Source organism: Myodes glareolus, chromosome 5 (assembly GCF_982192425.1).
Source record: "Myodes glareolus chromosome 5, mMyoGla1.1, whole genome shotgun sequence".
Taxonomy (NCBI): domain Eukaryota; kingdom Metazoa; phylum Chordata; class Mammalia; order Rodentia; family Cricetidae; genus Myodes; species Myodes glareolus.
The window spans coordinates 84,644,619-84,671,260 of NC_142030.1; the positions used below are offsets into that span (position 1 = coordinate 84,644,619).

The 26,642-nt window shown below is 38.5% G+C and overlaps 1 protein-coding gene across 1 annotated transcript in view; it reads left to right on the forward strand.

The window, feature by feature from the left end:
- Nucleotides 1–20,111: 20,111 nt before the first annotated feature.
- LOC148122129 (protein crumbs homolog 1-like) overlaps nt 20,112–26,642 on the forward strand; it is an 88,714-nt gene continuing 82,183 nt past the window's right edge. Inside the window, exons 1-2 of the mRNA XM_087906650.1 lie at nt 20,112–20,223; nt 20,544–20,603. Of these exons, the coding sequence (XP_087762776.1) occupies nt 20,112–20,223; nt 20,544–20,603 (172 nt within the window). The remainder of the gene's footprint in view (nt 20,224–20,543; nt 20,604–26,642) is intronic.

The following is a 26,642-nucleotide window of genomic DNA, read 5'->3' on the forward strand; positions in this document are numbered from 1 at the left end:
AATTCACCATGGAATAGCCACTTATTCTTTAAAATTCTCCATTTGCAGGAAGGTTTAGAACTTTGATATTGATTCTGTAAGCTAGATGCTCACTCGGCAGTGTGCTTTAAAGTGCTCACCAACAATGCAAGTGGGAAACGGGTTATTTGCTTCTTCGTAGGAAGTCATTTCTTCCTCAGCTTCAAGTAAGTTTTACTTCATAGAAGCTAGCCATTGTTTCCCACATCACGGAAGAATTTGCTTTAATATCTCTTGATTGTAAGCAGACCAGATTGTTTTCAAGAACATCCTGCTATTTTTCACCTTAGTGATTTTCAATGATTTACCATTTATGCTCTTATTGTATCAAGGCTTGATATTGTAAGTATCAAGTAGGCAAGGATAGCAAGGATGTTTTGTTTTCTTTTCAGTTTTACTCTTGATTCCTTAGGAAATCTCTGAGGAAGTCAGTTTTGTTCTTTTAACAAAGAGACTTTCCCTTTTATGCCATTGGTCCTTCACATTGTTTAGCATCCCTATATACTTACGTATCATTTTGCAATTTTGATCTATGTTATGTATAATAAACTGCAAATGCATTACTTTTGTGTTGATGTATTTCTTTTTCCTGTGAGGCTGTAGGATGACTGTAGAAATCATGAGTACTTTCTTCAAGGTTATGGGAAATGGGACTGCAGTAGTTTGTTCCTAGTATCAAGATGGGTTAGTTGCTAGATAACAAAACTTTATCTAATCACTTCTTAGTTTACTGATTTACAGGTTGAATAGTTATTGAGACCCAAAATTTATACATCTAACTTTGTTCTGCATTTTGAAAGGTAATGAACGAAAGACTCCCAATCTCTAAAGTTATAAGATTTAAATTTTCTTTATTAAGATAGACCAAAACTAACTAAATAAAAATATATATACTTATGCAACACCAGTGGGGAAAAGCAAAAATGAGATAGAGAACTATGGGGCTTATAGTGAATAACATTTTTTTCCTGTTAAAAATAGCTAATACAAAGTTCCTGAGGCAGGGGCATGCCTATAGACTTTGAGAGATTGCTAGGTGCTCTTAGAATTTGAGTAGACTGACGGAAAATAAGAGCAGGTCCAAGTGATGTTACTAATAGTACCTTCAAGTTTTGTGATAAACCTACAAAGCCGCCATCATTAAGTCCAAGAATAGAGTCAAGGCAAGGTAGATTAAAGGGTGCACTCAAAACGCAGCGATCAGGTGACACAAGGGAAGTTTAGAGCCGTGTGGCTCTAAGCAACAAATCAGCTGGCAAAGCCCAAAAGATAACGGTTAGGACTTGCGCATGCTGATGTGGTTGTAGGAAATCAGCCAGGGCGGAGAAAAATCACAAACATTATAGTTCCAGGATTTGGGAACACTTGTTTAAAGAAAGAAATAGTCCCAAATAATCAAGTATCTATTTCACCTGTCTGCTGTTCCGAGTTTAAAAACGCTCCCGGTTTTAACGGATGCCTACCCTTCTGAGTGAAATTGCAAAGACGGGAGGTGCTGGTGTGTAGCCTCCATTGACCTTGTTATTACAGGCTTTTTGGATCTTCACATTGTCACAGCAATTTCCAGACGAAAGACTCTTTTCTATAAACTCAAAATTCATTGAAACTTTTATGTAACCACTGTTAGGCAAGTTGGCGAGAGCAGGGTGCTAATGAGGCTGGGTTTACAGTTTAATCTCGGTACAGTTCAGGATGCTTTGCACAGAGGCCCGCTCCAGACAAGCCATCATGTCCTAACAGATTAAGCACCACAGCTTGCAGAAGCAGCTGTGGGATCGCAGCAGTAACTCTCCTCATGCAGATGACTTGGTCATTTGACTTTACAAACGGCTGGACTTTCAGCTACCTCCCTCTGAGGACACTTGGCTTTCACTCTATATTGTCTCCTAAAATAACCAGAAATTAACTAAAGAATTAATCTGTATAAACCAATTGTTGGATAAATGAAAACTATTTTCTGGCCTAACTCTATTTTACCCATTCTCTTTCGTTCTTTGGCTTCCTTTCGCAGCGCAGCCGCTCTTTGGAACGCAGCAAGCAGGGAGAGTTGGTGCTGTGCAACTTTTCCCACATTTGCTGTATGCAGTAACCTCACCTTATAACTCTGTGTGAACTTTAGAAAAGACACAGAGCCGAGGCCACATGTACACCAACGGGTTTTTCCCTAGGCAAAGAAGTGCAAGAGGAGATAAACTCTAGTCCTTACTGAGAGACTCCGTGTCGATACTGGCCTACCTGCGGCCCTTTGGCTCTTCTGTCACTTAGGTTCAAATATGACGATCATTCGTATGAATATAAGGCTCATGACTTATGCTTTGTGTCCTATAACATATGAATAAACTCTGTTATTCTTCTCTCTGTCAAACATTATTCTGAGGCTGAGTGGTTTTAAATAATCTACCAGGATTAATTTAAAGCTTGTGATGAAGTTACTATTTAGATTTTGCAAAGAAAATAAAGTTTATTCTGTAAAGGCACCTAGTATATGTTTTATATATGCAAATATTTTAGGTATACATTTTAATATGTGTGCAAATACATATATTATATATACATACATGCACATACTCATATATATAATTTTTTTTACTCTCCTCATTTTATTTTCAAATACAGAATGAATGAAAAAGAGAATTCATTACAACTACTTGTGCCTGACACAGGCCAACCAAGAGGATAGCTAGAAAAATATTCCTTAAGATTATGAGGGACTTCATCACCACTATATTTCATTTTAAAAGCTATTGTCAACATAGCTGCTTTCCATTGATCTGGCTTCTGCACATACAAACAAGGCAGGTAGATGGCTTGGTTTTCAAGTTCAACTGAAGGATCAATCCCATGTATGCATAGGTTGTTCTTAATAGCAGTACTTTTGGCCAACAAATATCTGATTTGGTTGATCTCATTCATGTTCCAAGGCAGACTATAAGCATTGTATTTGAAATGAGTTTCACAAACACCTTTGAAAAATTGGCCATTTCTGCACAAACTAATGAGATACTTTTATTTTTTATATATTTTTTAACCAATCTTGATAATTGGCAAAGGGTCCCACCTGCTTCAAACTCCCTTTACATGAGCAGAAATATGACAGGCTAGGGACAATTTTGTGAACTTGCTCCTGCTGGATTTATTGCTCACTAAATGAGTTATCTAATTGACGCTGCACTTACATATTAAGGAAATTATGGAGGATACACCAAAAAAAAAAATTTGCCCCTTTCTGACCAGGAAGTGCCTTCACTCCCAAGGCCGCACATGTTGCCCTTTCGGCTTCTGCTACTGTTACTTCTGCTATTGCCTGTTATTGCACCGCCCTCTTACCGTCCTCCCCCTTTGCTCCACTTCTATTCTCCAATGCCAGAACCTCTGGGCATCCTCCTAAACGCCATCTTTGCATGTGCCATTTGAAGTGCATCATTGCAGAAAGGAAGGTGATGCTTCCTTTGTGTTTCCTGTTTCACTGTCACGAGAAGGAGCCCTCTCTTCCTCAGAGTCCCCTAGCTTTTTGCCCTCATCAGCAGGCAACTGGTCCTTGAATTCTTCTGTCCTGGTTTCTGTTTAACAAATAATTTCTTCTACCTTGCTGTTTCAACTCATTTCTTCTTTCTCCTATCTTTCTCAGCACAATTTTCTGCGATTTAACTATTTTTTTCAATATGATCTTCACTTAATTCAGCAAAAGATTGGCGTACAATCAGATGATCATAGCCTATGCATTGTATTTGGCAGAAACGTGTATAATAGCATTGGCACTAATGTCAAATGTAACTTCAGACTCCATGAGGGGCTGGAGAATACCCATCATACTATTCAAAAAGAAGGCTGTTTCTTAGTATTTCTCTCTCTTATCTGGACACATGTTAATCTCTACATGAGTCTGTGCAGTAGAAACTGTAGAAAGCACATAGCTCCTTTTGGTTGGAATAGTGTTGTTCCTATTATAAAGTTTAGCAAAGACACTGTCCAGAGACTCAATACCCAGAGACAGGAGTGACATCCAGGAGTATCTTAGCTGTGACACCACTAGCCAACTTGTCTCCCTGAATGATGGCCCCAATTATCCCAGTCTCTCCAGGATTGACAGCTTTACTTGGGGCTCAGCTGAAAGAAAATCTTGCAGAACCTGCAGAACCTTGAGCATATGGGTCATGCCACCAAGGATCACTCTTTTATGTCATTCTTGCTAACGTCTGAATCTTATAGAGCTTCCTGGAATGGAACAATAGTCCTCTTGGTTATATCTGTACCAATGCCTTCAAACTGAGTTTGAGGCAGTTTCATATTCAGACTCTTTGGCCCAGAGCACCCATTGTAGAGCATGACATGTTAATGTCATTCTGCACCAATGAGGAGAGTTATTGCTTAGCTTTATCAGAAGCTTCCCTCACTGTCTGAAATGGCAAGCTATCTTTGCTCAAATCAACCTATCTCTCTCCAGGACTGATTTACAACGCACCATAACAAATCTTAGTCACAGTCTTTATCTCCATAGCTGGTGTCTCTGTTGGCGGATCACCTCCAGCACTGGTCCCTGAAATTCCAGGGTAGAAATGTCAAAAGTTCTGCCAGTGAAATCGTTCACAGCAACAACTTTATCTGTAGAGTCATCTAGAACAGTGGTTCTCAACTTGGGATTCCAGTTCAGATCTGCAGCATATTTACATTACAATTCATAGTAGTACTAAAGTTACAGTTATAAAGTAACAATGAAATAATTTTATGGTTGGGGGTCACCATAACATTAGGAACTGTCTAAAAGGGTTGCAGCATTAGGAAGGTTGAGAACCACTGCTCTGGATCATAGACCAGAACAGCAGTTGTGGATTCATTTATCACTTAAAGCAAATTTAATCCAGACACTTGGCCAGCATCCTTAGTGGCTCATATCTTTAGGTCACTGAAATAAGCAGGGACTATGGTTATATCGGTTTTGCTGAGTGACCCACATGCTTTACCTCTGTCTCTTTCATTCTCATCCACATAAGTGTTCCAATATGACTCAGAGAACAGAATTTTTCATGAGTCTCAAAAAAGGCATTACACCATCATTGGAGTCATGGGCAATTTTAAAATGAATGTTCTATAAAGAACATAAGTCTTTCTGTATCTCAGGGTCATCATAGTCAAGGCCAAAGAAATCCTTGGTAGCACACAATGTGTTGTTTGGGTTAGTGACAGCCTACCCCTTTGCTGGCATGCAACAAATTACTCTTAGTTTGCTCTAAGGCAGTAACAGAAAAGGGGTTGTTCAGGCACCTTGAGCTTTCCGCAGAACCTTGTTTATCTGCTCTAAATAACTTCCACACAGGAGTTGATAGTACCTAAATCAATATCAATGACTGCATTCTTGATTGCTTTTGATTAATTATTGTTCATTGAGACATCTCAAAAGTTCTCAAGGCTGAGGCCATTACAATTGTCTTGGCAATGGGTATCAGCAAAGGCCCTATAGTCTGCAACACCCACCAGAAAGAAGCAAGCACTCTGTATGTTCTAAGCTGTGTGACACAGCTGATGGTGTCTCACTTTTTCTTAAACATGAATGGTTTTCACACAGCCATTGACCATAGAGTCAGAATTTGGAAATGCCAATTTTATGTCACATGACCTTCATAAACATTGGTGAATGGAACTATTTAAGACTTTGGTCCCCTTGAAATCAATACCCTTGATATAAATGCAGTAAGAAGAATTGATACCAGTCTTTCGAATTTAAGGAGGAAAACATTCACATGAACATAATGGGCAACCAGTAATGGTGGAACTTATGAGAGGGCTGCAGTGGAACATCCATCAGTCAACTTTGGGATTAGGTAATGAGTCATTGCTCAGGGTAAAGAATTAAAGATTATTCATCACGTACTCATCACCACCAGCATGTGCAATGAGAAAACTCAAATACCATGGAACTTTCTACTTTTAAAGGAAATGCTCACGAGTGACTCATGGTAGAACTCCAAAGACTATGAATGGTAGGAACAAACTGCTTTCAGAATATCGTAAAAGATATCTGGGGCATAATTCTCTAAGGCATTTATCTTTTATTTATTTTAATAGGCAACTGTTTGTGCTAGAACGAAACTGCAGACATTCGCAGATAGATTTCATCTCACGGGTGGCCACCATTCCACAACTCTCTTTTCTCCATTCTCCCATTAGTAAACTATCCTTAAAGTCAAGAATAGTGTCTGTGATGTAATTTTTCTAGGAAACATTTTATTATTAGCTATGGAAAGTTAGTGAATTAATTTATGAACAAGCAAAAAATTCCCCTTTACGTAAATGTGGTTCTGTGATCATTGTGATATCTATTTGTATACATCTCTCTAAATTTACCCATGACAGTCAACACATCTTGAACGTCTCTAGTTTGATGTTGCACAGATCTCGTGATTTTAGGTAAAGTCTGAGACATATCGTTTTTCACAGTGTTCCTGGCACTTGCTCTAGTCACTCTTAGAACTCGCTTTAGAGTACTGGAGTTTCTGCCTTCTCTCTTTTGCTAACTTGACTTGTTCATATGTCTTCTGACTTCTTAGTAAATTGATATGTTTTTCAATTTATTGGCTAAGATTTGATGTTTAGTGGCTGTGTTTCCTTTACACCAGTTGTTTGCCTTTTAAAATATGCTTATATTTGGGAATATAGTGCAGCAGGGTGCTTGCTGTGAAATAGGGAGTTTCCAGTACTCATGTGAAAGTGGGAATGGTGTGTCCACCTCTAAACCTAGAAATATGGACGCAGAGAAAATAAGATCCAATGACTCTAGCCAGTCAAGTGATTGTAGGGCAAGTGAGAGACCTTGTCTCAAAGAGTGAGGTGAAGAGCTATTAATTAAAACACTCATTGTCCTCTATACTTTATGTGCACACACACTTATACACACACACGCACCACATCTTATACATATACATACACACAAGATACAGAATAAAATATACTTATTTACTTTGCATACTGTGATCTTTTTATTATAATTTAAATTTATTTTTTAACATATATTTTATGTGTACTAAATATCTTATAAATAGATGCTTATAAATCATGTAGTTATATGTATATAACTATACATATAGATATTTTATATGCTTACTCATCTTACAGAGTTATTTTCCTCCGTTTATACAAAAACAGTATTTGTTAGTCCAGTGTCTCAAGGGTTACCCATTTAGTCTTTGTATATTGGTTACACTAATTCACCACTAAACTTTTTCTTATTTTATCATAAACTTTATTTTTATTTAGTTTAATGTCTTTCACATCATGTATCTTGATCCCCTTCTCCGCACCCCTTTGTATCCACCCTCTGCCATTACAATCTCCCCCAAAGTAAAATAAAATAAATTTTAAGAGAAAGAGAAAAACTAAGTAAGAAAGAAAAATATTTTCATGGGAGCTGTAGTGTGACACAGTGAGTCACACAGTGTACCCTTTTATCCATATATCTTTGCTTGCAAGTGTTCATTGCAAAGAGGCATCAGTCTGGTTCAGGGCCTCTAGTTTCTGCTACACTATCAATACTGGGTCCTCAGTGGGCCTCCTATTGGAGATCCTATTGTTGCCCTGTGTCAGAGATACTGCAGCTTTGGGTCTACATGACCTACCCCTTTATATGCTCTGGCAGATCACAGATGAAGTGAATGTTGGGATGGGTGAAGGAAGAAGTTTCTTTCCTACCAACAGCTCCCAAATAAACATGCTGAGACTTTTATTAATTTTAAGTGCTTGGTCAATAGCTCAAGCTCATTACTAACTAGTTCTTACAGCTTAAATTAACCCACGACTAATCTATGTGTGCCACATGGTTGGTAACTTTACCTGTCCTCCAGCATGTTTTGCTCCCTCTGTGTCTTCTCGTGACTCCTCTGACTCTGTCCTTCTTCCTCCCAGCACTCTCAATTTGGCTGCCCTACTTCCTGCCTGACTACTGGCCAATCAGCAATTTATTTTTTATAACAAGAGCAACACATTTTCACAGTGCACAGGATTATTTCAGAGCAGGTGAGCCAACCCATAACCCTGGTTCTGGGCTTAGGTACTTGCAGGATTGGTGAGCCCACCAGCTCTCCTAGTCCTTACCACCAGGGTGAGCTTTCCTGCATTGCTGAGCTAGTTTACCTCTTATAGCATTGAGCAAGGGGCAGGGCCAGTTCTCCTGCTTTCACATCCTCGGAGTTGGTTCTCCCACACTTACACTTTCAGGGCCACTTCTACTGTGTTGCTCAGCCCTTGGCATGGGGCAACTCTCCAGAGTGCTGCAGCTGCTGATGGATCTAAACAGTTCTCCAGCTCTTGTGATCTCAGGGCCAGCTCTCCTAACTGCTACAGATAGTAGGGGTGGGGGGATGGGAGTGGGCATTTTGTGAAACTTTTAAAGACATTTTATGTTGTGGATGTTACCCAACAAGTATTTCCAATATGCATTTGCCAGTTGGCCCAGTTAGGTTTAATATTCCTTTCTGGTGTGATTCTCTCTCTCCCTCTTTTTCTTCCCCTTCATGTGTGTATGTATGTATGTGTGTGTGTGTGTTGTGGGGGTCTTTTAGAGGGTGGGATGTTGGCAGGATGCTGCTTGTTCATTCCCAGCAGCCCAGACTATATTAGTTGCAATACTGTTCGGTCAATAGCTCAAGCATATTTGCAGCGAGTTCTTATATCTTAAATTAATCCTTTTCTATTGTTTTATATTTTATCAAGAGGTTTACAGGCAAGGTTCAGGCTTGCATCTTTCTTCTCCTGTAGTAGCTACATGGCTCTTTTTTTTCTACATGGCTACTCTTTCTCTCTCTCTACATCTCTGTTAGGATTTTCTGCCTTACCTTATTCTTCATTGGCATAGGCATAAAGCAGCTTCTTTATTAACCAATTGTAATTCACGGCATACAAAGGGGCATCCCACATCAGAAGGACATCTCAATTTATACAGACAGAGTAAATGGATGGATGCAAAGTCCTGCTGTTTTTATTTCTTGGAAATCAGATGTGTTAACAGGCAGACATTTGCTCCATTCTTGCTCTCCCACATGTCTGGCAATAGAAAGGCATACTTTTCATTCAGTAATCTCATTTTAAATCCTTCTACCTCCTCTTTATGACATTATAAGACAAACTTCCAATATACAGATGCATTGGCTCTCCTCCTCTCTGCCACAGGACAACAACTAGGATAATGCATGGGAACCTCATGTTCATTTCAGCCCCTTCTATCTCTGTGTTACTTGGTAATCTACTTTTCTTCACTTACACTTTTCAAAAATTTCATTTGTTTTATTCTATATAACTAAAAGTTAGATCTTTTACATCACACCATGTTATAAAAATACTTTTGTATTTTTGAGAACTTTGTAAATTAACATTATTTGTGTCACTCCTACCCAATTCCTCTACCTCCTCTTCTGCCCTCCTTGCTTGCTAAATTCATGATCTCATCTATAATTATTATTGTTACAAGTATACGCGCACAACATGCAAACACACATACACACACTTGCGCGCACACACAAAATCTACTAAATTAATTTAGCGTTGTTTGCATGTACAAGTGTCCAGATTGAGATTATGACAAAGGAACAGGATTGGTTAAGAAACACAGCTGCAGAGAATCAGTGACTGTGGAGTGTTGAACACTGACTGATACACCTGAAATGCAACCCCTACACTTAAAGTGCAGGGAAAGTTATGGAATTGTTGGAATAGTGAACAAAAGATTGTAAGAACCAGAAGCTAGTTGGTATCCCTTAGGACATGACAAGAAAATATACATATGAGCTTAAATATAAATATAGCATATAGTCTCCATGCTAGACTCACCTGAACAAAACCAGCATAGTGACATCACTTATTGACATACCAACATACAGGGGGATATTCCACATGGTCTCTCCTAACATGTTGAAAAAGCAACAGGTGGTCAATGGCTCTTTTTTTTAGAATAATTACAAATAAGATTTTTTGTAATGATTTTTATTGAGCTCTATATTTTTCTCTGAACCCCCTCCCTTTCAACCCTCTCCCAAGGTCCCCATGCTCCCAATTTACTCAGGAGATCTTGTCTTTTTCTACTTCCCATGTGGATTAGATCTATGAATGTCTCTCTTAGGGTCCTCATTGTTGTCTAGATTCTCTGAGATTGTTATTTGTGAGCTAGTTTTCTTTGCTTTATGCTTAAAAACCACTTATGAGTGAGTACATGTGAAAATTGACTTTCTGTGTCTGGGTTACCTCACTCAAAATGATGTTTTCTAGCTCCATCCATTTGCCTGCAAAATTCAAGATGTCGTTATTTTTTTTTCTGCTGTGTAGTACTCCATTGTGTAAATGTACCACATTTTCCTTATCCATTCTTCTGTCGAGGGGCATTTAGGTTACTTCCAATGGCTCATGAGAAAGGAAGAGTCCTGTTCCTTTGAAGCAAAGGCTCCCACGTAGGTTGTCAAATTCCATGGGACCCCTTTGGCCAAGAACTCAATTAGATGCAACTTAGTCCCAGCACTGGAAGCTTTGTTTGGTGACTAGAGATGGCCAGTTGGGACTCCACGTCACCCATTACTTGGAGTCTTTATTAGGATCACCTTCATACACTTTAGGAGGTTTCTACTGCAGTAGGTTTCCATACCACCCCTCAAATTCTAGCTGTCTCTCCCTGAATTCCCTCCCTCAACTCCGTCTTCCCTCCGCCTCCCTTTCTGTTTGTGGAGACAGTGTCTCTTGCTGACCTGGAACTCACTAACTCATTTGTCTGATTGGCCAGCAAGTCCGTATGTCCTCCTGGCTTTTTTGTGTGGTTTCTGGTGGCAGAACTTATGTTCTTCTGCGTGAACAGCAAGCAGTTTACATCTGAGTCATCTTTCCAGACCCTACATCTTTTACTTTCGATAATACCCAGTAGTCTCTTCACTCTTTAAATTACAATCTGCTGCTTCTTTAACACACATTATTACATACTTGACACCTACACACTAAGTCCAACAAGGATAATTTTTGGCTAAAATATGTTGCATTAAAAATAGATCGTCTATGGAAAGAGACTCAAATTACTCAAGAAATTAAGGTAAATTACAGATTCTGTGTTCAGAGCTACGTACGGAAAAGGCATTCATGACTTAAAGAACATCAGATCATAAAATGAACTTAGATGTTGTATGTTAGCTCAGGAAATAAGATTGGCAAATTGTTACCATTGCTAGGTGGAGGATGCTTAAGGAACAAAACCCAAAGTTTTGTTTTGGCCTGTACAAATATGCACACATTCACAAATAAATAAAATCAGCTCACATTTCAAGATATGTGTGTAATTATATGGTAAATTATGACGTCTGGAAATTTTAAGACTAGATAATAATTATTGGCGTTAGGGTAATGACATACATTGTATATAAACTAAAAGAGAAAGTTGGAGACTGGGAGAAGAACAGCTCTATTAGATATGTAATAGAATACAGTACTCTTCAAGGGCTTCCTGTGTCCTTTAACAGCCTTTCTCTTGCATTAACCATTGCCATTTTCAAAGGACTACTGCTGGATGTTTGCCATAACCCCCTTACTGTCTTTGAAAATCAGTATTAATTGTATGGAGAAACACTGCATTCTTCTTAAAATTAAAATGTTCAAATACAAGGCTAAAGAAAGCATTTAGTATATCAAAGCTTTGCTGTGCAAACATGAAGATCTGAATTCAGATCCCAGCACCCAAGCTTTAGAAAAACAAAAGATAAAGGCCAGGCATGGCTTGTGTGTCTCTCACCCTAGCACTGTTGCTCTGGGAAGAGGAGGACAGCTGGGGCTTGCTCGCCATTGTTTAGCTTCAGGGTCCTTTAAAGATCCTGTCTCAAAGGAATAAGGTGAAGCGTGACAACAGGATACCTGATGCCTTCCTCTCACCTCTGTATACACAGTCACACAGTAGTAAGAATACACACACACACACACACACACACACACACACACACACACATCACATGTACAAATGTTCAAGAATCTCTGCCTCTCGTAAATATTCTTATTTGTAAATACCTTGTTAAAATTTCAATTTAAATATTCAGTTTTTATAACATGGAAAAAGCTACACAATGCAAGTAGCGAGTTCACTCATCTTAGAAAGTAATGCTTGCTACGTAGCTTCTTAAACTGAGCAACAGTAGAGTAAGAACTGATAGCGCTCTCAGTAGTTTAAGGCTCATTGCTGACACCTTTGAAACTGAGTTACATAAAGCAAGGCCAACGGTGGCTAGAAGTGAACCATACAGTGCCCATTCTGAACACTAGTAAAGCGTGCTAAGAATCTCCAACTTCAGGGAATCAAAGTAGAGGGTGCGGCAGAGAATAAAATTCAGCTGAATTCAAGGTATAACCTTCAGCTGCTCAGCTAAAATCCTTTCATTTTAGTTGTTTTGTCTTGACAGAAGCTCAGACAGCTAAAGAAGATCCTTGCAGCATTATTTGCCCCAGTAAAGATATGGAAACAAGCTAAGAGTTCACAGATGGGTAACGATGAATGGTGAGAAGAAACCTGGCAAACACACAGGGTAGGGTATTATTGTCCAGTCATGAGAGAGGAAACCTTGGGAACAATGTTAAGGCGTTATGCTATGCAGAAGAAGTTCTTCAGGGAAATTAAGATAATGTCTGATCTCACCTGCATGTGGAATCTGAAAAAGCTGAACCCCAAAGCAGAGTTCTAGGAATTATCTGTTAGTTAAAAGATTCATGTATTTTGCGTGAGGTAACCCAGGCCCAGAAAGTCAATTATCACATTTACTCACTCATAAGTGGTTTTAAAACATAAAGCAAAGAAAACCAGCTTACAAACCACAATCCCAGAGAACCTAGACAACAATGAGGACCCTAAGAGAGACATATATAGATCTAACCTACATGGGAAGTAGAAAAAGACAAGATCTCCTGAGTAAATTGGGAGGAGCATGTCGGACCTTGGGAGAGGATTAAAGGGGAGGGGAGAGGCAGGGAGGGGAGCAGAGAAATATGTAGAGCTCAATAAAAATCAATAAAAAACTGTTCAAAAAAAGATTCATGTTCTAAGTTAGATAAATAACTTTGGGACCAAATGCATAGCATAGTAACTTCAGTTGGTACTATTGGATTATTATTTGAAATTTTTTATAGAATAAAATGTAAATGTTCTTGCCACCTACCTACACACACACCTAAACACATACACACACATGTACTCTAATGTGCATGCACAGACATTACTAACTAGATTGTAATAATCATTTCATGGTAAATTCATATATCAAAAATTATAGTATTCGCCTTAGATACATGTAATTTGTTTATTAATTATACCTAAACAAAATTGAAAAGAGCCACATGAATATCTAAAATTATATATGTTTTTAAATAAAATATGTGACTATTTTGAATAAATTTGGGAAAAAAGGCATTTTCTTAAGCAAGACAGCACACTCTGAATTCACAAGAGAAAACTACTATCAAAATATTAACTTGCAGGCTCTTTTCCCCAAAAGTGACCAAAAAACAACTCAAATTTCCTTTGGCAGAAAAAGGTAGATGGTAGGTGGAGACAGAAGTACGTTGCTTGTTCAGTGCCAATGATTAATTTCCGAGGATTATTCATTCTATGGGAAATGTTTACTTTATAACATTTCAATAGAACAAATGCCATTTCCTATCAGTTCTCTAACTCTAATTTTATAAAAATCTAAGTTAAATAATATGCATAGAGTAATAAATGCTTCAAATATTCCTTACTATTCACCAAGGAATGCAGCTCTTAGCCTAAAGCTACACCTCAGTGTCTGCAAGATCTAAGACATACATCCTTCATGCTGGCACCAAGAACTTTTCATACCATCTGTATATGATTCTTTCCACCAATAATACTTGGAATTTAGCTCATAATCACTTCTGCACAATGTCAGACCTTAAAAGTACTACATGCCTGTGAACATCAGAAGTTATAATGAAAAAATCCATACATTCGTTCTTTTGGCTTTTGGTTTTAATATACAGACTCTATGCTGAGAATCAGGACCAAGAGATTGTGAGGTGCGCTTGCTGTATGTCAGTTAACAGGAGAGTGAACTACAGGCACAACAATGCCAGGCCAGGGGCCTGGAATTCCCTCCCAGTAACAGGCAGGTCCCTTGTGTTTCCCCAACTATCTGCTCTTTTTTAGTTCTGCGTTCCTTAAGTCTGTGCTAGCTCAGTCTGTAGAGGGCTTTGCTCTTTGTGATGGATAGTAAAGACAGCTCCTTGCTATTCCAAGCTCATCATGGTCTTTATGACTTTTGACTTTAAGGGCTCTGGGGGCATCCTTTTCTGTAGCAACTGTTTATGGGGTTCTTGGTTGAGTAGTGTTTCTACGGTTGTTTTTAGAGTGAGACAACATCATTTATTTAAAAAGATTATAAAACAATGACTCTACTAAGTGATATGAAGAAAAATCATAACATGACCACAATGTCCTGTTGTGTTTCCCTCTCACCTCAATATTGTTTTTATCTAAATCCTGCAAATTAAATAGCTCAGTCAAACATGATGAGGGGGAGCTCTCATGAATTAACTAGCCTAGAAACTTGGGGAAGCACTTTTCACAATCTCACTAATTCTGTCCTTATACTAATCCCTAGAAAACTGTGTTTATTTCCAGTTTACATATTTGCTCAGCAGAGTTCGAACACAAAACCAAGTCTGCCTGGCATAAAAATGTGTTAACAACTGCTGAGAGAAGAAGAAGCTGTCCTCCCAATGCCAAGAGATCAGTCCTAAAAACAGACACATTTGAGCAACGCTAAGTGGATTCAGCAGTTCATCTATATGTCATGGGCTTATATACATATGTGAGGGGAGGCCTGTGATCCAGGGTCACAGCAGGTATGGTTATTTACATTGTTTGGAGCTATTACAGAAAAACATATCACCCAGGTGATGTAATCAAAATGGACAAAAATGTTTTGTTCACACACAAAATGGTGTGCAGCACTTGCCCAAGTTTATTGTTGATTATTTGATCATAGTAGCTACTTTGAAATAATCACAGAGGTGATTGTAAACACAATGTTAACACAGTTCAAGAAAAGCCAGTTTTAGAGAATTTCCTTAAAGCGATGCAAAATAAGCAGATAGGAATAAAAATGTTCTGAGATGTACAAAACCCACACATGTGAAGATGAATATCAGAAGGAATATTTAATTTATTTCCTCATTTAGGTCCTCAGTATGAAATATAATATGTGAATACAAATATCCAGACAAAGGCAGCGGCCAAATTTTTAGATTTTCAAAAAGAATGGAGTTAATAAAAATGATTTTCATATGCAGTGAGTCAAGTTGCCCAGTTCACTCCAAGTACCTCCCTCTTATTTCAGATACATTTTCATTCTAATTTGAGTAATCTAGGTTATTCCTCCTTAAATAAAATACTTGGAAAATGAGAACAGCTATATCTTTCTGTAAATATTCTATAATGATTATCTTGTAGGTAAGCTGGAACTAAAAGGTAATTTTTTATTCAGGGATCAAGTATTTGAATATTAGCCTTTGGTCTGCAACAGTGCTTTCCATCCAATGTACCAACTCGGCAGGTTTTCATTTACACCGGAACAATGTCTTTGACCTTTACTAAGCTAATGTCTTACACTGTTGTTATCATTGCATTATCTTCTCCTCAAATTGATTTTAAACTTTTTAAAAGTCAGTCAGAATTGTGCATACGCCTACAAATAAAAGATTTGCTGCTTAGTAACATATAAGGCAATCCATATAAAGAGATGAAGTCCAAAGTAGAGAAGTGAGGGGTGGGGAAGTGTGAGAGGGTGGGGGAGTGTGAGGGGGTGGGGGTGTGTGAATGCATGGATAGATAGATAGATAGATAGATAGATAGATAGATAGATAGATAGACAAATAAGTAGATAGATAGATATAGATAGATAGATAGACAAATAAGTAGATAGATATAGATAGATAGATAGATAGATAGATAGATAGATAGATAGATAGATAGATAGATAGATGGGGTGGGTGGAGGTGGGGGGAGTGTGAGGGGGTGGGGGTGGGTGGGTGTGTGGATGGATAGATAGATAGATAGATAGATAGATAGATAGATAGATAGATAGATAGATGGATGGATGGATGGATGGGGTGGGTGTGGGTGGGGGAGTGTGAGGGGCTGGGGGTGGATGGGTGTGTGAATTGATGGATGGATTGATAGAGAGACAGATAAGTAGATAGATAGATGTATAAATGATAGAAAAGATGGGCATATGTTTGCTTTAATCTGCATAAATCATTTTTATACAAGATTGCCAAAATTCAGCAGTTTATTAGTTTCAAACCTTGCATTTTTTGAGAAAGAGATGAATTAATTCAGTGTTTGTCAGAAGTTGACTTTCAACATGATACCATATTAGATTAATATTTTATGAGAGATAATCTTATGCATTTAACTTGACAAATTGAATACATGAGAAGAGACTATAAGGCATATTATTGGGAAATTTTCGATAATTTTGAATGATGACTTTAAAATGAAGGATATTTTATATTCAATTTTTAAAATACTCTAAATTTAAACTCAAATAAATGAAATGAGTCAGTATGCAAGTTACTGGGTGAACAATTTAAAAGTTCATTTCAAGAAACGTAGCTTTTCTCTGAAGAGTACAGAGCAACTCCACTGTTCTAGTGATGGCTCAGAGTGAGCCTTTCTCTCAATTTCCATCCTCATTAAATTTACTCTTTTTTTCTGTTTCCAGCAATATGTAGAAACAAAACCATCTTGGAGAGGGGATGATGGCAAATGGATGAAAGACTAGCTTCTTGTCATTTAGTGGTTACTATAGCAATAATCATGATGGGGGATTTCCAGCTGCAAGTGGTTTCTATAACAACGTGATAGGGTGCTTTTGAAAAGGACCAGAGGCAAATGGATTCTTCGTGAGTCTTTTAACCCTTTTATGTCACGAATTAGTATCCTCTTGGAAGACCTGGCTTATTTGATAAGACATAAAACTATCTCTTTAATTTTTGAGGATTAAACAATCAACGGTTTTATACAATCCTGGCTTGAGCTGATGCGATTTTAGGCTCCTTCACTTCTGGATACCAATAGCACCCATACAAAAGAAATCGAAATAAAACATAGACACTATGATTAAGCCGTACAGAATATTTGTGACAGATACAAATTTTCACTGGATTTTAATTTATTTATTTATAATTAATGTGAGTGTTGCACACAGTTATAGAGATCAGAAGCCAACTTGTAGAAGTCAGTCTTCTCCTTTCACGTGAGGGTTCTCGACATTGAACTAAAGGTCAGGCTTGGATGCAAACACCTTTACCCACTGAGCCATGTCACCAGCACAAAAAAGATACATATTTTATAATATTCACTAAACACGTGGAAAACTTCAAATAGCCTTCATAAAACAAGTTCTTAACCTTCACGTAGATTGTCCAAAGGTTGTGGGTGTAGTGAATAATACACGCTAGCATGGTGGCCGCACCATGATGCTCTGCCTTATGTGGAGATACTTCTGCTCTATGCAACTTAACTTCGCATATCTTATCACACCGTTCAGCATGCTCTAAATTATGGATGGTCCCTATCTGACTTACAATTCAGTAAAGTGTTGTGAAAGGGAATTTAGTACCTTCACTGAACTTACTGAACTTTAATATGGAAAAATAAGACAGAACAAAACAAAGGCACCCACCCATCTCATTTAGAAGCACTGTTTAAGAGATTCTAAGTGCAAGATCAAAGGATAGACAATAGACATAGGACACAGGAGTGGTTGGTAGTGGGCTGGATACAAATTTTGAGAGATATAATGATATAAGGTTTAAAGGTAATAATATAATCTGTTAAAGAAGATGAGAATGGCTTGTTTCTTTCAGTTCAGTGAGTCAGCTAATACTGGAGGTATTCACGGTGATGACTAAAATACAAGTTTCATTTAAAATACCATCATGTTAAATACTATTATTAGACAAAACTTCAACTAGAATATTCAATTTACAGATATCAATTTCGTAAATTATTTGCTTGCCTTCACCTTTCTTTTCCCATTAGCTTGCAAAACACTTTAAGCACAAAGGCAAATCATGGCCGTGGTTAAGATCGGGTACTTCTGGGGTGTGACTCCTTGTGCACTGTTTTACAACAGAGCCATTCCATGCCTCTATGTTTTTCTCTGTAGTTAGGCTGCCAATTCCACATATGATATGCTCTCTTCCAGCTCTCAGAAGGATGTCAACAGCCCCTGCATCTCCCTGGGAGCTCTCAAGCATCAGTTTTGCCTTTTCCCTTGAGTTTCATGCTAAGCAATGCAGTCTCGGAATTCATTACATATGCGTTTGCCTTTCCCTTCTAGGGGGAGTTTGCCAAATGGGTCCTTGTGAGATCAAGACCTGCTTTGCATGTGCGCTGTGCAGTTGTGCAGATGAGCGGAGGCATATTTGTGAGCACCAAGGCCCTGTTCAGACAGCATGTGCCAGAACTCGCCAGGCAGGGAGCCACTCAAACCCCTCCGAATCCTAACCAAACCAGAGGCACAGTGGCTTCGCAGCTGCTGTGCTCGGTGCCACGGAGCTTTTAGCTGAACAAAGAAAATGAACTCTGTTCAGAGTAGCTCCCAAGTTTGCTGGTAGCCACAGTAACCTGGGTTTCCCCCAGATTCCATCCACAACTTAGAGAGAGACCTGGCAGAAGCAGACCAGTCTCCCTCTGTTCAAGTGTAGTGAGCCATAGAGTGAGCAAAACCAATTTCCCCAGGGAAACCAATTAACCAGAAAAACAACAATCAGCGTGTATTCTCCGAACTATTCAGGACTCATAGGAGTATTCAGAGTGTATAATCAAGGACCAGAGAGAAAGCACAGTTTTCAAAGCACTTTTGGCCCAAACAGTGAGCTTAAGGACTGGAGTCTAGATCCCCAGAACCCACGTAGAAATCTGGAGGGCCACTTCAGGCTTCCGTAAGTACATATGCACATGTATGCATACATCCTTCCACACAGATGCTCACACAACTGTGGATATGAATGCATGCACTCATGTGCCACACATGCCCCCACACACAGAAGAATAAAATAAGGAGTGCAGTCATAACTGAATACATAGATCATATACACAGACACATTAAAAAAACCTAGTTCTTGAACTTAAAAAGTTAATTTTTTAACAGCCATGAAATAAAGAACCACTGAGGAAATACAAGATGACTGTTATGTGCCTTAGCAACCAAAGTCTTATGGCTGCTCAGGTTGGAAATACGCAAGACTGCAGTGACGTGGGAGATGTGATGCCTTGCATGCCATGCTCAGAGCTTCTGAGGATACCCACTATTTGAAGATATCTTACAAATGATTCTCATAGAACATGGGTTTCTGTTACTTCTTATACCTTTTGGAAGTCACTTGATTGCGCTTCTGCTTACTTGTATAACATGATTTTCCTTCTCAAGTCTTTGATGGGGTTAAAGACTAGACAGTCACGATGACTTTCCTTTCATAACTTAGCTAAGATATTTTAGGTACAAGGCTTTGACTCATCAGGATAGGACAGCTATTGCATTGATCTCTGTTAGTTGCCTATTCACCTATAGCCTGGACATTCAGTATGTGTTTCATACTTGATTGCTGTAGTTCTGTTTTGTGTTTGTTAGTCCCGTTTCCTTCTACTGGACAATACTTAATATTTGTCCTAGATTTAAAACCCTTTAGTTTAGACAAAACGGAGAAGTGCTGTGGGAATTCATTCAGCCAATAACTTTTGGTTGTACTGGACTTAAGAGCATGGTCTTCTGTTTGGGTTGTGATTGCTTTTAAGAGCAAAGGAACGGTTCTCTCTCTGTCTTGGGTGGTGGTGGGAGATCTGACCACAACTCCCATGGCTCGCAGAGCAGAGTACCATGGTGGCTCACTACCTTGTTGCTTATGAGTGTTCTCCAATAAATATTTATTACCCCCCTTTATTTCGGGCTCTCGTGGATTCACTTACCCACAATTACACCAAGATGTCTTATTTGTAGTTACAACAATAATAAAATAAAACATTTTAAATTAGAGAAATTTATGTCATGCACAGTCACCACTCGCGCATGATTCTTCTAGGCCTTCTACAAACACATGAGAACATCAAGAGCCACACTCTCTGGGTTATCAGTTCCTGGTCACATGTGGTTACATGTGGCTTTGAAAACACATCAAAGTGTAAGGTATGTATCAGATTTCAAAAAGAATACAAATGGCAACATTTTATCTCACTCATTTTTATAGTGATTATATACAGAAATGATTATATTTTTGGTATACTTGATTAAACTAAATAAGTTAAAATTAATTTTCTCCATTTTTATCTTTATATTTACTATTTATTTGTATGCGTGTGCACACACACATGTGTGCCGTGGCTTATGGGTTTGGGGACTTGGTCCTCTCATTCCACCGTGCAAGCTCCAGAGACTAAACTCAGGTACAGCAAGTGCCTTCATCGGCTGAGCCCTTTCCATGGTCCTGTGTTTTGTTTTCAGTGGAGTCCGCAGAGCTCTCACTGTATGCGGCCCCCGTTCACCCGCTGAGAGGCCGAGCCGGTACAAATACATGTTATTTTCGTGTACTCCTGGGCCAACAGCAGCAGCTGGGAGCTCCCTAGGAAAGCAAATGTCAGGCTTCAACCCACACATGCCGACGCTACGGCTTAACAACGTTTGCTGAGCTTCAGATGAACACTGATGCTTGGGAAGAACAGGTTAAAATAACCTTTTCAGTGCTTCTCCTCGTGGTTTTTTCTTCTTTACCAGACTTCTTTATTTTTAGATAAATGTCTTGAAGTCCCTTAGCATTCTGTTCTGTTACATATTAGATGCACAAAACCAGTGAGGTTATTTGACATTCCACATTTATAAGATGAATATACTATTTCTTCATTCCATAATCTTTTCATAGAAATTAAATGAAATTATAGGGAGACATATTAATCCCAAGGAAACCAAAATTTAGAGACATTTTATGTCAATAATAACATTAAATTTTTTATTATTTTGACTTTATTTTTCAGGATTTTTATGCATGGATACAGTGTGTTTTGATCAAGTACACCTTTGTTTCCTCCCTCCCCTCTAATTCATGTCCTCACTACCATTTTTTTTCACCTATGCTCTCTCTTTAAAAAAAAAAACCTACTCTGTTCACTTAGTGCTGTCTTATATGCATAGGTACAGAACCATCTACTAGAGCATAAGTAGTTTTTCTAAGGCCATAAACCTGTATAAGATTACCACTCCTTCCCCAAAGCCATCTATTACCTATAACTTTCCTGTTAGGGATGAGACTACAGAACTCCACGCTTGGCCATGTGCTGGTTTTACCTACGCAGATAGAGCTGTTGTGAGTTCACATGGGCACCGGCCCTGTCATGCCCATCAAACACTCTTTTGTTGTAGATGTCCACTGCTTCTGGCCCTTAAGTCTTTCATTCCCCATTTAAACACGATCCCTGTGCCATGTGTGTGTGTGTGTGTGTGTGTGTGTGTGTGTGTGTGTGTTGGGGGCTATGATACCTGATTTATATAGAGCAGATCACAGTGTCTTGTTCTTTGCACAACAACCAATTGTGAGTCTCAGTGTTAATCTACCTTCTCTACAAAAAAAAAAAAAGTTTTCTGATGAAGATTGAGAGATGCAGTAGTCTATTATAAAGATAATAGCTTGGGACCTGTTTAATACTATTTAACAGAATAATAGTATTAGACTCTTCTCTGGTGTCTGTGGCATAGTGAGTTGCAAACTTAGGGCCCAGTTAGAGCACTAGACATGAATTCTATATTGTGGGTGGTTTTAATAGAATGAAAACACCTTTCTTTCTTTTTTCTTTCTTTCCGTCCTTCCTTCCTTTCTTCCTTCTTTCCTTTCTTCCTTTATTCCTTCCTTTCTCTTGTCACTATTGCTGTAGTGGGCATATCTTGACAGGTCAATCATTTGTGCAGCTCACAGTGTTCACAAAGGAGTTACATTGGTGAACACCCCCCACCTCCGTAGTGTAAGTATAATCCTCTGGCATTATAAATGCCACCTGGTAGAGACGAAACATTGAGGTTAATACCAGCTTGTTCTCTCCATGTTCCATGTCTTCAATATGTGCTGTCTTCAGCAATGGGGTCTTACTATCAAATCCGGGAGGGTAAGCAAGAGGAACACAATGGATTGTAGTGTTGGCAGTCTATGGGTCCCCACTGACAAGAACTTAAAGAGAGGTAATCTATTCTAGGCACTGGGTTTTTATTTGATAGCTAAGGTGTCTAGGAAAGTCATTGCCCCACTACAGAGTGTCTTTGTTAACATTCCATATATACATTTCTGATGACTGTCTATACAATTTTAGTGTTTAGAAGGAATTCTTAGACTTCAAAGGGCTGATTTCAATGTATTGTATCAATTATGACTAGTGTTTTCTTTGGCCTTAATTATATACAGTAAATTTACTTAGCACATGGATAAGACTATAACAGTAAAGTAAAAACTGTTCATCTCTTTCAAGAGCCGAGGCAGTGTCTCTAAGCTTTTCTGATTATTGCTTTGCAATGGAAAATGATTTGCAGCTGTGTTTGCAGATCACTTTTTAAAACATGGTCTTATATACTGTAGAACGTTTGTTCCTTTTTATTAAGGATATTTTTAGTTATACAGAGAGAATCTCCACTTTTGGTCTACTAGAAGCAATGGCTATAATAAAGTGCAAGTCTATTCTATGAAGTATAATTCTATCATTATTAAAGTATAAACTGGTTATAATAATATCAGAACCTGGGACTGATTGGTTATAGATGGCAAAGACACATGAAGGAACCCTATTCAAATATTCATTGACTAACATTTACTAAAAAGTGATCTTCACAATTTGCATTACTTCGTCATTTCCTGAGGTTGGCAGAAGAAGAAAGGCACCTCCTATACAGTGTGCATGATTGTAGCCCAGGGTAGAAACCATGTGATGTATCGCCCAAACCATAATGACCAAGACCCAACCCAACCATATTCCTAGGTGTGCAGACTATAGATTGTGGAGCGGAGATACTTTTATTACACAGGGAAACTTACATCTTTGGATGGGAAGGAACGTAATTTCATTAGCAATCAGAAGATACATGTGAAAGCATATAGCAAAATGTTTATTTTCTTCAAGATATTCAAGATGTAGCCACAGGAAAGTTTCTCAAAAAAGCCATGAACTTTTTAAGGAAGTAATATTAGATTACAGACTTTGAGGTATGAGTGGCATCAGTGAACTGTGGCCACAGTTTCCTCAGCTGGAGCAAGGAAGCTGCACATGAGGGTTTGTCTGAGAGGTAACTGTAAACATGGAGGTGTTGGCCTCTACCTAGAGAGAGTATGGCATTTGCTTTCCCGAGGATATTGATGGCAATAAACCTGTACGTCTTAGAACTCTAAAAACACAAAATGTTCTTTTCGATATCATAAGTCACATTTCCTGAATTTATTTACTGGAGAGTGTTTTTATCAAGCACCAACTCTGTAAATTGACCTTCCCTAGTTAACAGAGGGCTGCTACAGCACTTGGGTTTGGGACTGTCCAGAGAAAGCAAATGGGATTGATTAAAAACTTTTTAATGCTTGACTTTTTCCAAGGAATGTTATGTATATCATTAATTCTGTTCCTGGTGATGAAAGCAGCAAAACTACCTAGAACTGGCATTGCGCATTTGTGCCAAGCACTGTTAGGTGTTTGATAATTAACCATTGCAGTGATTCTACAGAAGAGTACAATTTTTATGACAATGAGACTTAAGGCACAATTGTAACTACATGACAGAACCCATAGAGATTCAGTAAGTCGCTGAACCAAATTGTAAACCTAGGATCCAAAACCTGTGTGCTCACCTGTTGTACACATGACTGTGAGTTATCCCCATTAAAAGGACACCGAGGCACTGTGATAATTGTTCTCCTAGAGTCACAGAGGCGGAAGTTAGTTGAACCAAAATTTAAATCTAGCTAGCGAGTCATGTACCCATACTCTTCCCATGGCATTGTACTGGCCTCGATTTGGTATCTGAGACCACATGCTCAGAAATAACTGCATATATGACACTGATTGCCTAGCTTTCGGGGTGCAGCAGAAATGCCAGGGGAAGAGATTGTCTAAAAAGAATCCATCTCCATCTCAGTTTAACCATTCCTTGTGGATTCTGTCATACTATGGGTCAAAGCAAATGCTCTAACTGATGACTCGTTCTGCTTGATCTTACCAAAGGAGGCCAAAGTAAGAATTTCCTAGCAAGCCTTACATGAGAATTCAGCTGGTTTTGCTCCCTCATTCATTATTCAACAGTTTTCTGCTCCCCACCTACCATGTGCAAGTCATTTAGACTATGTCCTGAATAAAGATACACTTCCACCCCCATCCAGCCCAGACTCAGAATAGAATTTCATTTTCTGCAGAAAGTCAGGCTAAGGAGAATTCAGCAAGTACCCTCATTTTCATAAGTTAAAATTCTTAGACCTGTTGATTCTGGCTTGACTCTGCCAACACACTTCTGTCTCCCAGTCCGTTTAAACAGCATCTCATCAGTAAATGTTTAATCTTCTCTCTACACACATCAGAAAGCATTCATTACAGCCTGGTCATGCTTTCAAAGTTACTCTGTGCCAAACCTAGCACATCCCTTAGAAATGGGTTCTTTAAGTCCTTGGCCATATCCCATTAGTCTGAGAAAAACAAAAATAAATAAATAAATTCAGGAAAATTCATGCCTCTGAGCAATGTGAACCCAAATAAGTGTGCATATACTTACTACTGGGTAGTGTTTAGTTTGGCTAAATATGGGCACATTAAAATTGCTATTTTTGACCCAGATATGATATGTACATAATAGTTCCATCCATTTCCCCAACCGTCTTTCTGATGACAGAGAGTGAATTTGATGCTTAAACTCAGTATCAATAAAAATGAATGGCAGACATGATTAGAGAGCCCTACATCCTCAGAAAAGATCGAGAAAGTGATAACAACAGAATATTTATGTGAGCATGTTTTTTAATGAGTATTAATCATTACTTCTTTACATATGGGTAATGTGTGGTGATTATAGTTGGTGTTCACATACATGTGCATGTTTTTTATAAAGACTCATTAAAGAGGCATGGCTTGCATAATTCATACTCAGGAAATAACTGTAGAGCATGTTTTAGAATAAACAGATGCCAAGCACAACACAACTTGTTCTCGGTATAGTTAGTTAGATCATTATCACAACCTCATATATAGATAGCATTTATTTAGTGCTCAGTATGTTTGCCAAGGATTAAAGTCTAATTATGTAATCTCCATAAAGTTCCCTGAAACACAATGCCCTGCTCTGGTTTCGCAGAGGAGCAGACAGAGGCTGCTCAGGCAGACACAGGCTTGGGTTGTCCCATTGGCCCCTCTGCTTCGCTCTCTCTTTGTTGGTTAAGGGGAAAGTTAACAAAGAGGAGATAGTAAACAGTAAGCTGATAATTTTTTAGATAATTGAATATTCAAAAAGCATTTGGTTATCTGCTTCTTGTAAGAGGAGGAAAACCAGAACGAACTAAAGAGTAAATGTGTCAAAAGCAACCTCTGAAAAGATTAAACTGCTCCCCTGGAAAGAGTCATTCCTGTTTCACCAGGTGAATAAATAGGGTCCACATCACAATTCACTAAATTGCCAGTGTGCCTGGTTTTCATCTGAATTTAGTTACAGGATAAACATGCTGACACATACATGCAAAGAAATATGAGTCTTTAGTATCTTTAAAACTGATAAAATTCCTGTTTTTCTTTTTTTCCTATTTTTCAACAAACAGAATCATTTCATTTTAAGATGGAAATGGGAGCTGCAAAGATAGTTACTTATAAAAAATTACGGGAAATCGGGAAATGCTTTTTTTTTCCTTCTGCCACTGTTTTCAGCCTTTCCGACTACTCAGAGGAGTCTCCAGGAAGATGGGGAAAGTCTGTTGCATTCGCAGCAAGGGCCCCTTTGGTGCTTCAATTGGACCAGGTCTCCTGCTGATGTGTTCTTTGGGATCACTCAGGATGTCCTCTTTGAAGGAATTCTGCTGCTCTGAGAGAGACAAGGAAGGAAGGGCAAGTTTTAAAGCTCTCTAACAAAGAATTTTTTAAGAGCGCCAGTAGATGGCGAACTTTACTGCGAGGAAAACGTGCTGTAGCCTGCGGATTGTTCTGAACATTAACCACCCAGTGAAAATTTCTACTCGGTTAGAAAGCTAATATGAAAGTTAAACTCTTCACGCCCTTTTTCTTGGGAACTACATCCCAATGATCAATTTAAATCTTGTCAATGAGTCTGTTTCTAAAGCATAACAATTATTAAAATGACTTATTTTCACTGAGAGAATGTAGTGTGCCAGGTATATAAGAACACGTGTGACTTTTTTACTTCAAGTATCGTGGAGAAGTTGGAATGGCCATGATCCTTAGGTCACGGACAGCCATCCTAGGTTTTTGTCCTCACTCTGTTTCCTTAGCTGCTTATTTACTTACTCAATTTGTTCATCTCAATAAAGCATTAAATTAGCCAGACAGTGTGGCACATGCCTCTAATCCCAACATTTTGGAAGCAAAGACA